This window comes from Cupressus sempervirens, chromosome 10 (assembly GCF_028749045.1).
Source record: "Cupressus sempervirens isolate cs-2001-9-10 chromosome 10, ASM2874904v1, whole genome shotgun sequence".
Lineage (NCBI taxonomy): Eukaryota > Viridiplantae > Streptophyta > Pinopsida > Cupressales > Cupressaceae > Cupressus > Cupressus sempervirens.
The window spans coordinates 138,053,185-138,073,842 of record NC_143127.1 but is presented as its reverse complement, the minus strand read 5'-3'; the positions used below and the strand labels follow the sequence as shown (position 1 = coordinate 138,073,842).

General features: G+C 32.5%; 1 protein-coding gene across 1 annotated transcript; it reads left to right on the top strand.

Moving 5' to 3' along the window:
- Positions 1 to 2,597: 2,597 nt before the first annotated feature.
- Positions 2,598 to 5,442, top strand: LOC149532984 (transcription factor MYB8-like). The gene is made up of 3 exons (XM_089805487.1): positions 2,598 to 2,836; positions 3,211 to 3,340; positions 4,666 to 5,442. The coding sequence occupies exons 1-3, from the start codon at positions 2,701 to 2,703 to the stop codon at positions 5,210 to 5,212; spliced, it is 813 nt and encodes a 270-aa protein (XP_089661613.1). The 5' UTR covers positions 2,598 to 2,700; the 3' UTR covers positions 5,213 to 5,442.
- Positions 5,443 to 20,658: the final 15,216 nt, after the last annotated feature.

Here is a 20,658-nt window from a genome sequence, read left to right as displayed (position 1 = left end):
TTCATCAACTTTGGGATAGCAGAATGAATCCTATCATTGATGTCCTTAAGGATATTATTAATCATTTCCTTGAAAACCTTGAGTTCATTTCGTGTATAATCATATTTCCCTTCCATACTCTTCCTAAATTTGTTCTTCCCCTCTAGGCACTTCTCCAAATTGTTTACCTTATTTATGAGAGAATGCATCTTATTGTAGATCCAATTGTCCATAATCAAGGAGATATCAACTTTGTCCTAAGAAACATGTTAAGTTATTTCATAGAGAAGTAAGTGATATCATGTTGTAAGAGTGTATGATATGCATGTGATTGAAACATCTTGGACTCTTTTGTGTTATTTGATCGTCCCTATGCTCTTTGGACTAAGATCTATGAGTTATATGGATTATTTGATTCTTAGTCATTCCCACATGACCCTCTTTCATAATGCAGTGTACCTCTTCATCTTTCAAAACCAATACCTTATTATTATGATACTAATATTGAATTTTCTAATATGGAATAGTTTCAAACTTTGGATGAGGAGAATTTTCTTGAAAGTTCATAATTCTTCTCTAGAGAAAAAATATAATTTGCATTCACTTTTCATTGAATACATATCCAAAGTCATTCCGACTTATATTGTTCTTGATCAACATGATCACCATTTTCTTCTGGACTTCGTAAAAAGACATATTGCCAAATCTTTATTGCATGAAGTGTCTATTTTTCTTCTTGACTAGGATTCCTAATTTCTATGCACCAGTTCTTTGTTAGTTGAATCTTAGATTTCAAATTTTGTTAAATCTCAAATTTCAATTTTGGAAGACATATTCGAAGGGTCAACTCTCATCTTTGATTATGATTACTAGATTTTTATTATCACACCATCTTCATATTTAGATCTTTCTCCTTATCAATATTTGCTAGTGCCAGTTTATCACTTTCTTGTTTGTTTTATTTGAATGTGATATAATCATCTTTCATGGACAAGGATACACATGAGAAGTTCTCTATAGAGAATGGGAAGCATTCTCTCATCTCTACTTGGTTTTTCATTTGCAGAGGGGAGACAAGTGTTTTATAACCATTAGATATAAAAAAATCTTCAAGCACTTATTGTTAGTGTTGGTGATTATTCATTATGAGGAGGCTACATAGTCTCTTGCCATGTCTCTTATGATGGAGACATCTTTTGCATCTTCATGAAGGAAGCAGTCATTAGGGGGTTTTGAGGAGTCCTTCATTTTAGTTTTTCTTTTTAGTATTTTGTTTTCTCAGTTTTGGAATTATTGTACTCTTGGGAGGTTTTCCTCCATCTTTTAGATTTTCTTTACTTTAAAGTTGTAAATAGGTACACAAATGGTTATGTGGCCATTACCAAACATGCATCCCATATTGTATTCTCATTGATTGGTTGTAGCTTTAGCATATTTTTCACGAGGTTATAGTTGAGGGGGGTGTTGGCCTACATGTTTCGACGATAAGAACATTCTTTGGAAATTCATAATCATCTATATGCACAACTATATATAGCTCGTAGGTACATCAATTTTTTGTGCTTGAATGGTTATACCACTCTTCTTGGTAATTAGGGTTCTCCTTAGTGTTTGTACACTCTTCTCTTGTTTTTTTTCTTGTTGACAAGCATGGTTATACATTTGTAATCATCTCATTTTGTGTACATTGACTAATGAATAGTGTGTGGTTGCTTCTCATTTCTTGACATGGTTGTATTTCTAGCTTGCACCATGTCTTAGGTGTATCAACAATTATTAAATTCTTCATATTAGTTCATTCATTATATCAAATGCTTGAGAAAGAGTACAATCTCAACTTCGTCCATTTTAGTTGTCCCAAACTTTGTACTTGGCAAGACTTGATCCGTGGTGAACTCTTTGTAAACATTTCAATTTCACAAACAAATCAAGGACCCTTTGACTAAACCCAAAACATTTTAAAAATTTGATAGACAAGCTTTTAATGAAGGCAATTCAAAATTTGATTACTGGATTCTAGGAAGTTCAAATTTCAACTAGCCCAAAAACACACCACATGGGTTGGACATCCCAAAACAATTAATTACCATATCCTCCATAAAACAAGGTTGTAGGACTATTATAAAGGCAATGTAGAAACGGACGTCAGTGTCCTTGGGCAAGAGAAGGGTAGTTGTATTCTTCATCGATTCTTATCTTGTGGGAAGAATGGTCGCTGAGATTACATCGCCGTGAATGTGACGCAATTTGAGTAATTGTGACAGCGACAATATTGTCCCTCCAAGATTTTATTCGTGTTTCACCGCCATGAGTTCAAGGGAAATCCATTTAAATAAGCCCCACAAATCCTTAATTTATTAGTACTCGTTTTGTCCGTAGCTATGCGCAATCTCAAAACTCATTTCACGATAAAATTATTGTGCTCGCATTCATTGACCCAAGTGGTGTTGAATTATGATGAACTTAATTGAGTTGTGGAGCGAATAATTCCACGCAAAATGTACGCTCTCCGCTGAAATCTATGCGGCCACCGATTGTTTGCCCTCAAAACAGAGACAAAACTCGAAGAGTTGTTGGTCTCGGTATTCAAACAATATTTACGACTTGCAGGCCTTGCCTTTTAAAATATTAATGAAAACCACATGCTCTGCATTATAAACGTACCATGGGTTTCCTCTCATTAAATCACTTATTCTCTACCTTTGTGTGGAATTGCTGAGAATGGGGAGAACCGCTTGCTGTTCAAAAGATGCAGACATCAAACGGGGCGCCTGGACTGCCCACGAAGATCTTATCCTAAAAGAATACATTGCAAAGCATGGCGACGTTGGTTGGAGATCTCTTCCTCAAAAAGCAGGTAAATTTTGGGTACCAAATTTCGTGCACTATTGTATGAATTAGGTGTTTATTGGGTCATTGTACTTGATTTCATCAGTCTTACATTAATATTAATATTAATTTTGAGTAGATTCCAATCTAAGACCTCTTCTATGAAAGTTCGTAATTTACCATAGATTATAGACTCTTGTCTTTGAAATTCTCCGCATTTGTTCTTAATAATCTACATGTCTATAATCGATAACAACAAATAAATTGAAAAAACTATCACTATACTTTGAAAAATCTGAAAAAGAAAAGAAAACCTTTAAGCCAACACCATTAAAAATGCGTAGATTAGGTTTTATTTAGAATTGTATATATTTTCCTGCTCTAACTAATGTTCCTTTTCAGGTCTTAAGCGGTGTGGAAAGAGTTGTAGACTGCGATGGTTGAACTACCTACGCGGTGATATTAACCATGGAAAGTTTTCCCCTGATGAAGAGGAACTCATTGTTAGATTGCATCGCCTCCTTGGCAATAGGTATAAACAATGTTTATCAGATATTTTTGAAATTGCACTTATGAACTGGTGCGATGAGCCATTTGTAACGTAATTATTCAATGATGTCAATTTGTTTCCAAATACCCATTTTCTCTGCCAGGCACATTTCTATCCTTCAGTCTTAAACTCAGTTTGTTAATCTAATTCTTCTTAATTTGCCTCAATGCTTCTTCCACTGCTTCTGTCCAATTTTAATCTTTGTTAGCTGTTACAAAATCTTTAAACTCAAATTTAGAGAGCAAAACAATGTACACCTGGTTATTCATCATTGCTAACCATCTTTTAGTTGGGTTTCTATTTGTTGACGTAGTGACTATATCTCTGATGAGATCCCTCTCTACCATCAGTATGTGCTTTTGGTATGATGGCAAAATCTACATGATATCAGAATGCTTATACTTTCAATCAAGTAAAGTTCTACTTCTATGAAATTTATCATCTTTTATAATCTGTCAATAATCTTAGGCTCAATATTGGATAGCAAAGTAATGCCTTCATTCATTCTTGCCAACCTTTTTCTTGTTAGTACAGTTGTCATTATCTCCAAAAACCTCAGTCTCATAATGATCTCTCTGAGCATCCACCTTACAATAAATTCCCAAATCTTCATCTTCTTAATCTGACTTAATTCTTATCCTATGTTTGATTTCATGCCCTCGTGTGAAATCTGTAGCCTCAATCTGAAATAGGAAAACAAAGTGTAGATCAATCAGTGATACCAGATTTCCCACAATCCATTGAAGTTCAATTGAATAATTAGTGTATGTATATTTTATGGTACAAATATTCATATACAATCAAATAAAAAAGCTACCCAATCTAAGTACACATGTTCATTCATCCTTGCTAACCTTCTTCGGGTATGAACACGTTGTCTTTTGATCTTCAAGAATCTGACCCTCATAATGATCTCTCTGAACATGCATTGCTGATCTCTGTGATCAAACATTATAGGAGATATTGCAACCGTTCTCTCAGATACATTTTCAATTTCTTCATCATGGGTGCTGCCTAATCCAGCTTAACCACTATATCTCAGATTGTTAATATTCATCCTAGGAAGAAATTAAGATACTACGAAAGAAATTAAGGTTGGACAAATAAGTTAGTTTAGAAATCAAGCCTTATATTTAAGCTGCGAGCAAAAATGTTACAAGTTAGTTAATTATGACATCAAGTTAACATAGGCGAATATCAGGAACAGAATATATAATAATAATAAATAGCTTAAAATACATTTTGTGTAAACTAAAGGAAGTAGGAAATTGGGTAAATCTAATTGTGGTACATTGGTATGAACACAGATGGTCTCTAATAGCAGGAAGACTGCCAGGGCGAACAGACAATCAAATAAAGAATCACTGGAACACTCATCTGAGCAAGAAGCAAGCAGGGGAGAAGATTCCTCTTCCATGCCCTCTCACAACGTCAAAATCTGCTCATCCGGTCACTCATCACCAACTCAAAAGTAATCCGGTAAAAGCAAAGGCAGTGAGAATAGCAAAGCGCCCTAACAGCTCTGAGAGCAATGGAATCTCAGATCATCAGGATTTGAATTGGAATGTTGAAAGAACTGGTGAGTCACAGTGCACTTCTGTTAAATCTAATGGCCATTCTTCCTCGTCTTCTTCCTTTGTGGATTTGAAGGAAATGTCTGGCAATGGCATTGTGGACACATGTATGCAACAAGGTGAGAAAATAGTAGCTGTTAATGAAGAAGAAAGGGTTAAATCATACAATGGAAGCAGAGTAGTTGATTGGTTAGATGAGTTACAAGATCTGCAGAAGTCCAGCATTCAGTGGTTAAGCGTATTAATGTTGGAGTCAGAGGATGATTTACAATTTTTATGATCTTTTAAATGGTGATGCTGTTTCAAGACACTCTTTGATACAAATTTGGACCTACTTTTCTCTTAATATTGTTGGAATGATTTTCAATAAATCATTTCCCAAATAAATTAGAAATTCAATATAGTTTATGTTTTAAACAATGATGATCGCTAGAAGGAGAGGATAGGAATAGAGTGACATAAACAATTGTAAGGAATTGGTATCTGAAATAAATAAATATTTTTAATGGACATCTGAATCAAATTTAATCATCCATCATAGATAAGAATGATTGGCATGCTTTCGGACAGAATGGTGTAATAATATAATGAAACTAGAGTTGTATATTAGTTAAATTGGTTGAAAGATCTACATAATGCTGTTCTATTTTTTCTGGATTAGATTGTGGAAATATTTTTTTTGGTTATATCACTCTTGCATATTTTAATGAAAAAAAAATGTACACAATTTTATAGTATTTTAACAATTTCAAAAAATTTCTGTTTTTTTCCATGAATGATCAATATTTTGAACAATGACCAATGGTCCATCATGAAAAAGAGGATAATAATGATAATAACAGACTGATATTAAAAATTTTAATAAAAAATTAGTATCTAAATATTTGTACGTTATATAATAGACATTCTAAGTCATGGAGAAGATAGTAATGATAGAGATTCAGAGAGACAGAGAGTGTATTATTGTGAGCTCAGATATGACTAGAAAAGCCAAAATATCGAATATAATTATGAGCACCGGTAGCCTATCAGCATTGCATATCTACACGAGCAAATAAATTGTTGCAATCATTTAACACGGATGGCCCATACCTAGTTATTATGGCGATATCACAGTTTCTCTTCAGCTCTAACTCGAAGCACACGCTATAGATAAAGCTTACGCATGCCTTTCTACGTTTTAGTAATTCGAGAAAATATGATGACCACAAACAAACTACTATATTAAAAATTTCAATTTATTGTGTAAAAATATAGAAAGATTACGAATCTTAATTTCACTCCTATAATTGTTTTGAATTTCCAAAAAAAAATAATACGTTTTCTATTTATATGTCAATTGACAGTTTGAAACTATAACTGTCTTGTGTAATTAACTTCTACATTATTGTATTCTAATGTGAAGGTTGGTTTTTCAAAACTCATATTCATTTAAGTGATTTTATTAAAAAATGTTTATCTTTATTTAAATGATATTAAATCATATTTTAGAAATATCATGGCAAAACTATGTACAAAGTAAATATCTTCAATACATAATTAAGTCGAGAGATATCCTTTGAATATATATAAGCTAGTAGCATTCTCAATTGTTTAGCACAATTGAATCTTCAACATGGGGACAGGGGTTCGAAATTTTTCTTCAATCTTCTTAAACATAAACATATTAAAGAGTCCATTGATAGACTCTCGATTGATAATCAAGACATTTCAGACCCTGAGATTATTATTCAGGCTTTTGCTGATTATTACAAGACTCTTTTTACTTCAGAGGACTCCTCTGAGGCTGAGTCTTCAAGAAATAAATGCAAAATGCCTATTCCTAAAAAGTTGGACTCAGAGGATATTGATGTGCTTGCTAAAGATATCTCTATTGAGGAGATTGAGGGATCTATCAAGGCTCTCAATGATGATAAGGCCCCGGGCCCTGATGGTTTTCCTATTGAGTTCTATAAATCCAATATCAGTTGGATCTGTAAGGATCTCCATGACTTATACTCTGAAGCTTTGTCTATTGGCTCCTTGGGACAGGATGTTAATAGAGGGATCATTAAGCTCCTCCCCAAGGATGGAGATAAGACCCTCATTAGGAATTGGAGGCCGATTACCCTTCTTAATGTGTCTTATAAGATTTTAGCTAAAATTATGGCTCTTAGGTTAGTCAATATTCTTCCTAAATTTGTTAACTCTACCCAAACTGGTTTCATCAAGGGTAGATATATTCTCGAGAATCTCATAACTAGTTGGGAAGCCATGGAGTAGTCTAAATGCTCACACCAAAACTCGGTCATGCTTCTTTTGGATTTTGAAAAGGCTTATGATAGGGTTGAATGGAGGTTTATTCTTATGATGTTAGAGGCCTTCGGTTTCCCTCCCTCCTTTTGTAATACTGTGCAGGTGCTTCTTAGTGATCCTTGTGCTCAAGTTGAAGTTAACGGTGTTCTTTCTACTCCTTTTTCTCTAGGGAGATCCATTAGACAAGGGTGCCCTCTGGTACCATCTCTTTTTGTGATTGCTTCAAAGGCTCTCTTCTATATTCTCAGAGATAATTCCTTATCTCCTAATGTCAGAGGTATCTATTTGCCTAATGATGAAGAGCTCATCAATTGCCAGTTTGCGGATGATACCGCGTTGTTCTTTGAGCTTTCAGAAAGCAATTTTAAGGCTTTGCAATATAAACTTAGTTTCTTTTGTTCTATATCTGGGGCTAAAATATCTCAAGCCAAATCAGTTTGTTTGGGGTGGGATGTGTAGCCCCTGGATTGGTTTCCTCAATACAATTTTCTTTGGGGAGGCCCCAATAAGATCACTAGATATCTTGGTATCCCTTTCTTAGTGGATCCTGCCCTCAAGGACATGTGGTCATGGGTTAAAGAGAAGATTGATAAGAAACTTAACAAATGGCATAATAGGGCATTATCTATGGCAGGCAGAATTCAAGTTTGCCAGAAGATGTTGTCCTCCTACACCATTTACTATTCCTCTGCATGGTTTTTTAACAATTATCAGATTGCTGAAATTCAGAAGCCCATCAGACAATTTCTTTGGTCTGATGGAAAGGGTAATAATAAAATTCATTCTGTTAGGTGGGCTTGGTGCCACACTGACAAGGCCCTTGGGGGACTTGGGCTGAAGGACTTAAGAATTCAAGGTATTGCCCTATCTGCCAAATGGATTTTTCAATCGATGGAGGGTGACTGTCCTTGGAAAGTGTTAGTTAGAAATAACATTGAAAGGGGTGTGCCTAAGAAAGCCAAATCTTGGACTAATCTCCCCTTTTGCGACCTCATTATTTGTAACTTTCCTGTCATGGTCCAAGGTTCCATAGTTTTTAGATCTATTTGGAAGGCTTGGGACCATGTTAGGAAATTCATCACTAACAAGGATTCTCATTGTAATGATCAACTCCATGGTGAAAGATCAATTTGGTGGAATCTTCACCTAAATGGTAAACCTTTGGCCCTTACCCAAGGGTGTTCTGCCAGATTGTGGGCTAAGAAAGGTATTAAACAGTTCATAGATCTCTTTGAGCAGAACCAAATCACTCCTTGGGATGAGCTTAAAAATAAATATGATATCCCTGATTCCCATAAAAGAACTTATAACATGATTGTGCAAGCTATTAATGGTCTTCCCACTATATGCCATGTTGATTCTCAAAGGCACCTAAAGTGTAAATGGCCTGGTGGAGTGGTCATGAATCTACTTAAGGCCAAGAATATATACAGAATCCTAGATTGTAATACTAATATTATTGATCATGTCAATGTTGTTTGGTACTCTTCTTATGATGCTGATGTTTGGAAAAAATACTTTGATATCTTGTGGAAGAATTCTGTTGAGCCTAAAATTAGATGCTTTAGATGGTTAGTCATGTTGGACAAGCTACCTATTAAGAGAGATTTATCTAATTCTGATTTTTGTAATTTATGCAGAGTTCCTGAAACTGGTAGACATATTCTTTTAGATTGTACTTTTGCTAAAGAGATATGGAGAATGTTTGGCATTGTCTATCCTATTGATGTTAATATTCTTGATATTATCACTGGTCATATTAATGGTCTTCCTAAAGATACCAATTTATTTTGGAATATATTGTCATCTAACATTCTCTGGCAGATCTGGAAATGCAGGAACGAGGAAAGATACCAAGGTAAACCAAGGGACCTTACTAAATTTTTTTGAAAGATCACTTATTTTAAAATTTCTTTGCAAGTGCAAGCTACTATGTTGATTGAGCGAGACAAGATGAGACGGTTCCTTCATGATGGGCATGCTGCTTTTAAGCATGGATACCAAAGGCGTAGAACCTTGGATGACCTGCAAGCTTTTGAGCAAGCTTGCATTAGGCTAAATAGAGAAATCCGTAAGAAAGTGAATGCTAGAAAGGATGATTTATTCAGGCTGATGCAGATTCAAGAATGTAAAAGCGTCGTTTGGATGGAGGGTCCCTTAGGTTGGACTACCTAGGTGGTCAATTACTATGATGTTCTTAGTTAGATAGTCTTTCTCCTATTTTGTTATGTTGTACAGCTGAATCTGTTCTTCCTTAGTGAGGCTTGGCCTCCTTGTTGATTTTTGTGGTGGTACTTTGGTTTCTTTTTTTGTTCTAAAACTCTTATATCTAATAGAAAAAAAAAAATTGTTTAGCACAATAGATTCATTTGACATTAAAGTAATTTGTATCTTGTATATAGGATAAATAATTTAGAAATATCATGCAATGGAAAAATTTAGAAATATCTTATTTTCCTATAAGCTTTTTTAGGTCTTTTGTAAACTTTTTAAAAATAATATATTGAAAAATAATAAGTTATATGTTTTTTATTTACGTATTTATTAAAAGAATTTTTTTCTAATATTGGCATTAGAGAAAGTTTTTCACTATTTTAGAAACATCTTCAATTTCAGTTTATAAGTAAGAAGTTTCTTTATCTGTGTACCTTTCTTTATTAGTTCTAGCAAGTGACTCTTCAATATTTATAGTTACACAATTAAATGCAAGAAAACATCCTTCTTCATAGTTGTACGGACAGATCGACAAACTATTATTACTAATTCTTAAAATATAAATAAGTGTGACCTATCAACTCATCATTCTACAAGCTCACCATTTTATAAAACATTCAAGTAATCATCAAATTTTATTAAAACAACCAAATGTTTACATTGATGAATGCTTCCACTGTAAAAGCCTCTCGGCTTAAATATAATATTTTATTAAATTTAAATGAATAAATATTATAAGTCAATTAAATTTTTTAAAGTCTCACATATTAATAATATTATTTTCATGACATTTTGATAGTATAATGATTATTATATTTTTGTTCATTTTGGTAAAATTATATAGATATTTTCATTTCATAATAATAGATAATAATGTAGAATTTTTATAGGCAAGAGCCTACATCACAATGGTAACTTTTAAGCCTCTTAAATAACAAGTGCCACGTAGTGGCATGTACTTGCCATCAAAGTTTTAAAATTATTTATAATATAATTTTAATTTAATTTTATTGTATAGAACTAGGCTTTTGAGATAATTAATAAGTTGTTAGAATAAATTTTAAAATCACTAAAATTAATAATTTGAAATTGTTTGTGTAGTATATGTGTTTTGAGGAAAAAAAAAGATATCAATAAGTAGAATTATTAAAATAGGTTTTGTGGCTAAATATGTGTTTAAAAAAATAATTGTATTGAATTAATGAATTGAGCACATTTTAAATAAATTTATAATGAGTTAGAATAATAATGATTAAAATAAATATTGTGAAATTTTTGTTGCCCTAAATTTAGAGGTTTAATTATATTTTCTTCGATAATTTAAATGTTTGAAGCATAATATCATGCTTTTAATTTTTTTTAGATGAATGCAATTATTTGTAATTATGTTTTGTCTGCATATTTATATTTATAGATAAATGTAATTATGTTTAAGTATAATGTTAAGTATTTATATTTATAAATAACCTTCTAAAATATTGTCGTTACAAATGCATCATGATCTGGTGTTCTGAATATAAGACCAAATAATCTGAGCCAATTATATTTGAGATAAATAACTTTTAACATATTTAGTTGATAAAAATATTGAAACTTTAGAAATGTTGAAATCAAATAAAAAATACTTCACTGTAATTGGTTCATTTGTGCAGAACTAATTAACTAATCGTGTAAACTGAATACAATAGTACTAGCCTACGACAAGTACAATAATAACAAACCTATTCTCTGGTCATTTATCCATCAAAAAACAATGTAGAATTTTTATGTAAATATTATTTTGTAATGATCATTTTAAAGTGCTTATGAATGCCTATACACAATTTTCTTAATAATATTATGTTTCACCTTAGTTTGCACACTGATTAAAAGACTAGTAGTTCTATTTGAATAAGATTGGTTTAAATTTTATTAGCATGGTGTCAAAATGAATTTAGTGTGGAAATACACACACACACACACATAATTGTTTCATAATTCAAAACAAAATCTATTCATCAATCTTATTCTTTCATTTCCGTGCTTCTTATGAGAACATCTTAAATTTAAAACTCTTATGTTTTTTATTCAAAAAATTATAATATGCTTTTATAAGTGAATCGTGTCTAAAATTTCTATTTGGAGGTTGCAAATATAAATTCTATAGAAAAATATAAATATAAGAGATTTATATAATTCATAGGAATAATATGCAATAGTTTTAGATCAAATTATGTTAAATAATTTGGTGTCACTCTAAGATCCACCATAAAGATAATAAAGAGCATGAAACAACTTCAAAAGAAACTCCTTATCCTCTTTACTATTGTCTATTAGCTAGCTCAATGGAACATGGAGTGTAATATGAAACATTGATGGAATAATATTTAACACAATTTTACAATACTATGGAAACTATTACAAGATTTTACATTTAAAATTGGTGCACTAAAACATTGAAATCTATTTGTATATATGTAACGTTTTCCCTTTTGTGCCCATATGTGTTTAGTTCTTCTAAAATTATTCACAATATTATCACAAGTTTTCATATTCATTATTAAAAATAATAATTTTGTTTATTTATCTTCATTTTTTATGAAGACGTGATTGTGACACTTGCCTAGTTTACTTTGCTAGGTTTTTTTATGAATGGTCAAGAGTTCCTCTATGGTTGGGTGATAAAAATACTATGATAATATTATCATCCTTGTATGTGAGCATGTTTTATGTGAACACACATTTTGAGAGTTTTTATAATTGTTCTCTCAAGTTCATTTTTCATACCTTCTTCATAGGTGCTCCATGATCTATTTTATTCAATTTTTAGTAGAATATGAACTTTCATGAAAATAGAATAATATCAAAATTTAACTATGATCCTTTGTTATTTTTTTTTTGTTTACGTCTACAACTATTATGGGGTCTTGTCCCAAGTCTTTCATTGAACGTGTTGACCAGGGTTGGTAGGTTAGTCGCTTGTGGACCTTTGTCTTTGATAGAGGGAGATCTAATCTGGGCACTGGTATTGTTTTATTATTAGTGTCTAGAGTTTTGATAATACTTCGGGCCAACACCCATTAGTTGTTGCTTTTCTTAATAAAAAACTATGATATCATATCAATATAGATTACTATCAATAATAGAATAGATAACTTAAGAAATATTTAATCTGAAACATAGAAATATGAAATTTGGTAATTCTACTAGTAGAAAATTAATATACACAAAGATGGTCTCTAATAGAATGAAGAATTATAGGGCAAGTAGAAAATCAAATCAAGAATTGCTAGAACACTGATTTGAGTAAGAAGCAAGGAGAGAAGATAAGTTCCACCATTCCCGAATATGGTCATGCTAGCATCATATTTTTGTCCAATATGCATGCCGTATTAGTATAGAATTGCATGAAGATAAAAATCAATTTCACAAAACTAAAGTTATTCGTACTTAGGGAATTAGGAGACAAAGAGTATAATACTGTTCATATCTTTTATTCCTATTTTTAGTAATATAACTATAGTTTCCAAATATCATGAAACTTGTTAAAGATGGATATTTATTGAGCCATTTGTAATGCCCTATGTCTCTATAAACACTTTTATCAGCTAATCCTTGATCTCACAATCAAGAAGTTATTGTATTCAAATTTTAGTCAACAATTATTTTTATCTATTACTGATGCAACTAGCAATTTTTTATGTGATTTTTGAATTTCTTCAATTTTTAAATTTAAAGAGGGGTGCAAATATTTAATCAGCATGATGAGTGATGTATAACAAGTGTTGGAATTCTTTTAGAACAACTAAGAGGGTAGTGAATCAAGTATTCAAGGTCTAGATGTCCAAATAAAATGTTTTCACAATTTAGTGAACCCATATAACATTCTTAACCATGCATGCATTCATTGTGTGTAAACCAAAACTGATATGATACTATTAAACTAACATGCAGAAATGTGAAACATAAAGCACAACACATCCATTAGTACACTTGACACAATGATTTAATGTGGAAATCCAATTTGGGAAAAACCACCAGTAACATGCTACTCCTTCCTCACTCTTCTGAAGTGATGCCTTGTTAAATGTGACCCAGTTAAGGGATTTCAATCACCATGTTAAAAGTGAGCCTTGTTAGAGGACTTTATGTCATTCACTTGGAATGCCACCTTGTTGAAGGATTTTCCAATGATTGTTAAGTCAACCTTTCTCCAAAGGGTTTTACCCTAATCTGATGCAATTTTTAGAGAGTACAAGTAGTGTTTGATCTGATAAAACTTACAAACTTGCTTGCAAATTACAGATCACTATTCAATCCTCATCTCTACTTGGCTTTCAATCTTTGCAATTTTGACAGCTTGTTCACCCTTCAAGCATTCATTTTCATTAAGCCTTCATGCTTAGTTTGCCATTGTAGACTTCTCATCTTGGGTAACTTGATGAAGTAAACCCTCTTCCTTCACCTTGTCTAATTTTTGCATCCAAAAGCTTTCTGACCTCTTACCAACCTTGCTTCATGACCAGGCATCCTACTTATAAGGAATTAGAACTCTTTTTCCTGCTCATTATCAATCTCAAAAATTAAGGTTTTCGATGGATTAGGTAGGATACAATGTATCTACCTCATATCTTACCTTCTCTAGAAACATCTTAAATTCATTTGAATATGCCTCCAAAATAGTTTACATAAGATTATGTGCCTCCAGATCATCAATCTTATCTTCCTCCTAATTTACAAGTTCCAAGAAAATAAAATTTTCATCTCTTATTTGGAAAATTTTCAATCTTATTCATAATGTAGTAGCTCAGTATTATCAATTTATTGATGCTCAGCACATACTGTGTTACTCAGCATCTATTGTAAAATCACTCGGCATCAACTGGATTTTACTGGTGCTCGACACATATTGAAAATCACTCGGCATCTACTAACTTGCTCGACACCTGTTAGTTTGCTCGACATCCACTAGAAAATGCTTTCACTCATCTCCAACTAACTTTTTTCTTGACTTGCACTAACTTTACTCAGCACATTCTATCAACTTGGTCAAGCTTAGCAAATGAACTTTGTCCAACCTTTTTCTTTTGAATTTTCTAAGTGTAGCCAAACATTTTGTAACCTCAAGTAGATCATCAATACATTATGTTATCACTATCTTAATTTATTCTTGCACTTCAATACATAATCATAACTCAACCTTTCCTCTAGGTACTTTTGTTGCATCTTGTTGATCAAATCCTATTCATCAATCAACTAAGTGATAGTGCTTGAAACATATAAGCAATTTTCATACCAACATATAGTAGGTTTGACATCAGTGACAAAATAATGATTGAAAACACTTCTTACAACAATAAAAACCTTTCTACTTCAAATGATCTTTTTTAATCATATGTCAATAATCTCCCTCTTTGGCATTGATGGCAAACCAAACTGATCAACCAGTCAAACAAATGATGAACTAACTAGGTTAAAATAGTAAGTTAATACCAAAAAGAAAGCTTGTGAATATAACTTCTCCCTCTATCAAGAAATCCCTCGTTAGGTCACAAAATATCTCTTATTTGATTCTCTTCTATCATGGATCAACAGAATATCAAAATATCTCCCTCTTTTATTCTTGCTTCCAGTCTTCTAATCTTTTGATGATGTACCTTCACTTCATTGAACTTCCTTTGCATTGTACTTTCATCCAATATACTTTCTCCCTATGACTTGATTTTTTTCTTTGATCATCTTCATCTATTGAAACATATGTGCACTTGATCAGTTTACTAAACATTCTCCCTCTTTGACAACAATGCCAAAGACATGTACTCAACACTTGGCATCTTTATATATGTAGACATAGGCTTTTGCAAGCTCTTCAATTTTCTCCCTATGTCACCTTGCTTGTGACTATTTTAAAATTCTAGCTCTGTAATTACTTTAGACAACTTGCTAAAGTAAGATCCACTGCATCAATTTATATGAAATGAAGGTTAGCCTTTTTTTTTATGTAGGGTACTTCCTCTATCTTTTATATAGCCTTTGATAGAGGTATCACCCCTAATTTACCTCTCAGATACTCATAAGCATCCTTAGGTAATGCTTTGGTGAAGCTATCAACAATTTTCTCCTTTGTATTGATATATTCCATCTTCACTTCTTTGTCTTGAACCAACTCCCTTACATAATGATACTTTATTGCAATGTGCTTTGTTTCTGTATGCATAATAGGATTCTTTGATATATTTATAGCACTTTTATTATTGCAATAAAGTGTCACTTGTTCAGTGATTTCTTCCTTCATTCCCTTTAGTAGCTATTTGATCCATACAATGTTTGTGCAATTGATAGCAACAACAACATATTCTACTTCAGCGATAGATTGTGAAGTACAACTCTGCTTCTTGCTTGTCCATGTAACATGGCTTCCACCTAAGAAGAATGCTCCTCCATTAGTGCTCTTTCTATCATCAATATTTCTAGTCGAATCAGCATCAATGTCGACTTTCAGTTCAAACTTTTCATTCTTCTTATAGTATAAGCCATACTCTTGTTTTCCTTTCATGTATCTGATTATCCTTTTCACCACCATCAAGTGATTCTCTCTAGGATTAGTAGAGAATCTAGCAACTATTCCCATAGATAATGCAATATCAGGTCTATTGTGTACTGCATATTGTAATTTGCCAATCATAGATCTATACAATGTTTGATTGACCTTAGTTGATTCATCATTCTTTGATAGTTTGAGTGCTATTACCATAGTTGTACTTATTGATTTTGAGTCCTCAATTCCAAAAGTCTTCAATATCTCCTTATTATATTTTGATTGAGTGATATATACACCATACTTCATTTGATAGACTTGTAATCCCATGAAGAATTTGATCTCACCAAACATTGACATTTCAAACTCTTGCTTCATCTAATTTGAAAAATATTTACATAGAGCATCGTGCCCCCCAAATATTATGTCATCAACAAAATTTTTAGATAACATTATACCTTTTTCTTTATCTATCTTCATGTGCAAATTGGTGTTATCATCTATTCTTTCAAATCAAATCTTAACAAGATAAGTGTGAAATCTCTCATACCATGTTCTTGGTGCTTGTTTCAATCCATGTAGGGCTTTGTGCAGTTTGCATACCATTTTCTTATTGTTTTTTTCCAAAAATCCTTTTGGTTTTTCTTTGTAGACCTCCTCTTATAATATTCCATTCAGAAATGCAGACTTGACATCCATCTGATAAACTTTGAAACCTTTGTAAGTGGCATAAGCAAACAAAATTCTTACTCCTTTCATTCATGCAATAGGGGAAAATGTTTCACCATAGTCAATTCCTTCTTCTTGTGCATACCCTTTGCAAACTAGTCTTGCTTTGTTCTTTGTCACTTCACCATTCTCATCTAGCTCATTCTTGAATACCCATTTTGCACTAATTGCATTCTTGTCTTCTGGTATAGGAACTAGGCTCCAAGTCTTATTCTTTTCTATATGTTGAATTTCCTCCTCCATACCATTGTACCAATCATCATCTTCCAATGCATCCTTTACTGTCTTAGGTTCCTTGATACTTAGCAATCATATTTTACTTCTCAACCTATTTCTTGTCATTGGCCTTGCATCTTTGTCTCTAATGTTTTGATCTGTAGGATGGTGTCTATTGACATATTTTGACGGTCTAGGCTTAGTTCTTATAGCTGCATTTTGTCTCTCATCTTCAATACCAATATGTGCATCTCTATTAGGTATCTCAACATCTCTTTCATGTGTGCTAATCTCAGAGTCAGATTATGCATTTTCTTCATTTTGCAACTCGACATCTAAATGCAACTCAACATTCATAGGATGTGACTTGGTAGTTGTTGAAACCGAATGTTGATTTGCTGCATGATTTGTGACATCTTCTTTAGTAGACATTCCTTCATAATAGTATGCAAATTTCTTATAGTCTTCTGGTTCTTTTTTAGTTTCAGCCTCATGTGCTTTTGTAAACTCATCAAAATTTACATTTGCACTTTCCACAATTTTGTTAGTATTAGTAATTAAACACTTATAAGTTATACTTCTTGTGGAGTAACCAAGGAATATACCTTCTTTGCTCTTTGCATCAAACTTTCCACTCCTAACATCTTTGAGAATATAGCATTTTCTTCCAAATACTTTAAAATATTTCACATTAGGTGGATGACCATACCATAGTTCAAAAGGTGTTGAGTGAGTACCTTTCTTTACTTGCACATGGTTTAGAATGTATACTATAGTACCTACAACTTCTCTCCAGTATTTTAGGGCAACATTTTTCTCCATCATTAGTGTTTTGGAATAGTCCATTATTGACCTATTTCTTCTTTTAGCAATTCCATTTCATGGGGGAGTCCTAGGTTTTGATGTCTGTCTCTTAATTCTTCTATTATTGTAGAACACTTCAAATTCATGGGAAGTGAACTCACCTCCTATATCTACTCTCAAGCATTTCAAACTCCTACCTATTTCTTTTAACTCTTACTAAGTACCATTTAAACATTTGAAAAGCATCTGATTTCTATTTTAGAAACATGACTGTCATCATCCTAAAGTAATCATCAACAAGCAACATTATATATCTATCTCCTTTGTATCTTTTCACTTCAATAGGTCTACACAAATCAATATGAACAATTTCAAGTATTTCTTTAGAGCTATAAGCTTTACTTTTAAAGCTTGAGTTTGTCATCTTGCCTAGCAAACATTTTTTGCACATTACGTTTTCTAGTTTCTTCAACTCAGGTAAACCTCTAACTCTTTTCATGTTACTTATACTAATCAAATTATCAAAGTTAACATGAAATAATCTCCTGCTCTAAAGCTATACATCATCAAATTTTGCAATAAGACAAGTAGCATCTTCTATATCCAAATAGAATAGATTACTACTAGTTTGATCACCTTTTCCAATCATATTTCCATTTGTATCATATATCTTGGCTGACTTATTTTCAAACTCAACATTGCATCCCAAATTGTTCAATTGTGACACACTTAACAAGTTATAATTCAAACCTTCAACATAGTAAGCATTGGCACATGAGATCTTGTCCGCAATCTTAATAGACCCTTTTCGTTTTATAGAATATGGTGCATCATTACCAAATCTTACACTATTTCCATGATAACAGGTTAAGGTAATGAACTTACTTTTGTCTCTAGTCATGTGATGTGAGCATCCACTATCAATGATCCATTTGTCGTTCTTGTTCACACAAGTCATAAGTGTAGTAGCCTCATCCTCATCTAATTCATCCTTCATTGCAACATATACCACTTCATCATCATTTTCATTAGAGTTATTTTCATCAACAACATAGCATGACTTCTTGCCTATATCTCTATGGTCTCTTCCATCATCTTCTCTTCTATTTTTGTGCTTTTTTCCTTCTCTAAAGTTCTTCTTCTATGTACATCTTGCTACAATATGAACAACTTCATTGCAATTAAAACAAATGATAGGCAGCTTACCTTTGAATTTACCTTTTCCTTTGTGAAATTTTCTTGCTAGCAATGCTTACAATTGTTCAATGTCTTCCTCATTTGTACTGCTATCACTAGATGCATACTTTATCTTTCTTTTCTTTTTCTTTGGCTTTACCTCCTCAAAATATTTCATAAGAATTTGGATTTAAAAGCTAATTCCATACTCTCTAGTCTATAGTTGTCAAAATTAGATAACCCAAATGTAATGAGTCTACCCACTATACCTTCAAGATTTAGATAATTTCCTGGTATACATCTTAACTCTTGAATTGTAGAAAATCTAATGGCATACACAAGAAAAAAAGTTCTCAAGACTTTACTTATCATACTATCATCATCTATTTTACTAGTTGCACTTTTTATTGCTAACAACTTTTATTCTAGCATCATATTGAACAATGTTTTCACCTTCTTCCATTATCATGTCATCAAACTTACCTCTTAGGCTTTTTGACTTGGCTCTTTGAACATTTTTGTCTCCTCCATAAATGGTATTTAGGGCATACCACATCTAATTTTCATTTTTAAGGTCTTTGATATCATCAAACTCAGCATAGCTTAGGGTAGAGGCAATCTCCAACATTTTCTGATTGTGTTCTTTTTTTCTTCTTCAAATCTTTAGTAGTTAGTGCTCATGCTGGATCAACATATTTTTCTATAATGCAAGTTTGTGCATAATCTCCAAGTCCTTCAAGATGTAGCTTCATTAAACTTTTCCATGCAATAAAGTTATCCCTATTTAGCTTGGGTACCTCTCTTTTTGACATCTTGATCTTTATACTTTTAGTACTTTGAAACTAATCCTCTTAAGAAACTATGCTCTGATACCAATTATTAGAATTCTTTTAGAATAACTGAGAGGGGGGTGAATCAGTTATTCAAGGTCCAGATGTCCAAATAAAACTTTTTCATAATTTAGTTAACCCATATAACATTCTTAACCATGCATGCATTCATTGTCTGTAAACGAAAACTGATATGTTACTATTAAACTAACATGCAGAAATATAAAACATAAAACACAACACATCCATTAGTACACTTGACACAATGAATTAACATGGAAACCTAATTTGCGAAAAACTACCAATAACATGCTACTCCTTTCTCACTCTTCTGAAGTGATGCCCTATTAAAGGCCAACCTTGTTAAAGGTTACAACACACACTGTTAAATGTGACTCAGTTAAGAGATTTCAATCACCCTGTTAAAAGTGAGCCTTGTTAGAGGACTTTAGGTCATTCACTTGGAATGCCACCCTGTTAATGGATTTTCCAATGATTGTTAAGTCAACCTTTCTCCAAAGGATTTTACCCTAATTTGATACAATTGTTAGAGAGTATCAGTAGAGTTTGATCTGCTACCACTTACAACCTTACTTGTAGATTACAGATCACTATTCAGTCGTCATCTCTACTTGGCTTTCAATCTTTATAGTTTTAACAGGTTGTTCACCCTTCAAGCATTCACTTTCATTAAGCCCTCTTTCTTGGTTCACCATTGCAAACTTCTCCTCTTGAGTCACTTGATGAAGTAAACCCTCTTCCTTCACCTTATCAGATTTTTGCATCCAAAAGCTTTCTGACCTCTTACCAACCTTGCCTCATGACTAGGCATCCCTATGTATAAGCAATTAAAACTCTTTTTTCTACTCATTATCCATCTCAAAAATTAGGGTTTTTGATGGATTAGGTAGGATACAATGTATCTACCCCATATCTTGTCTTCTT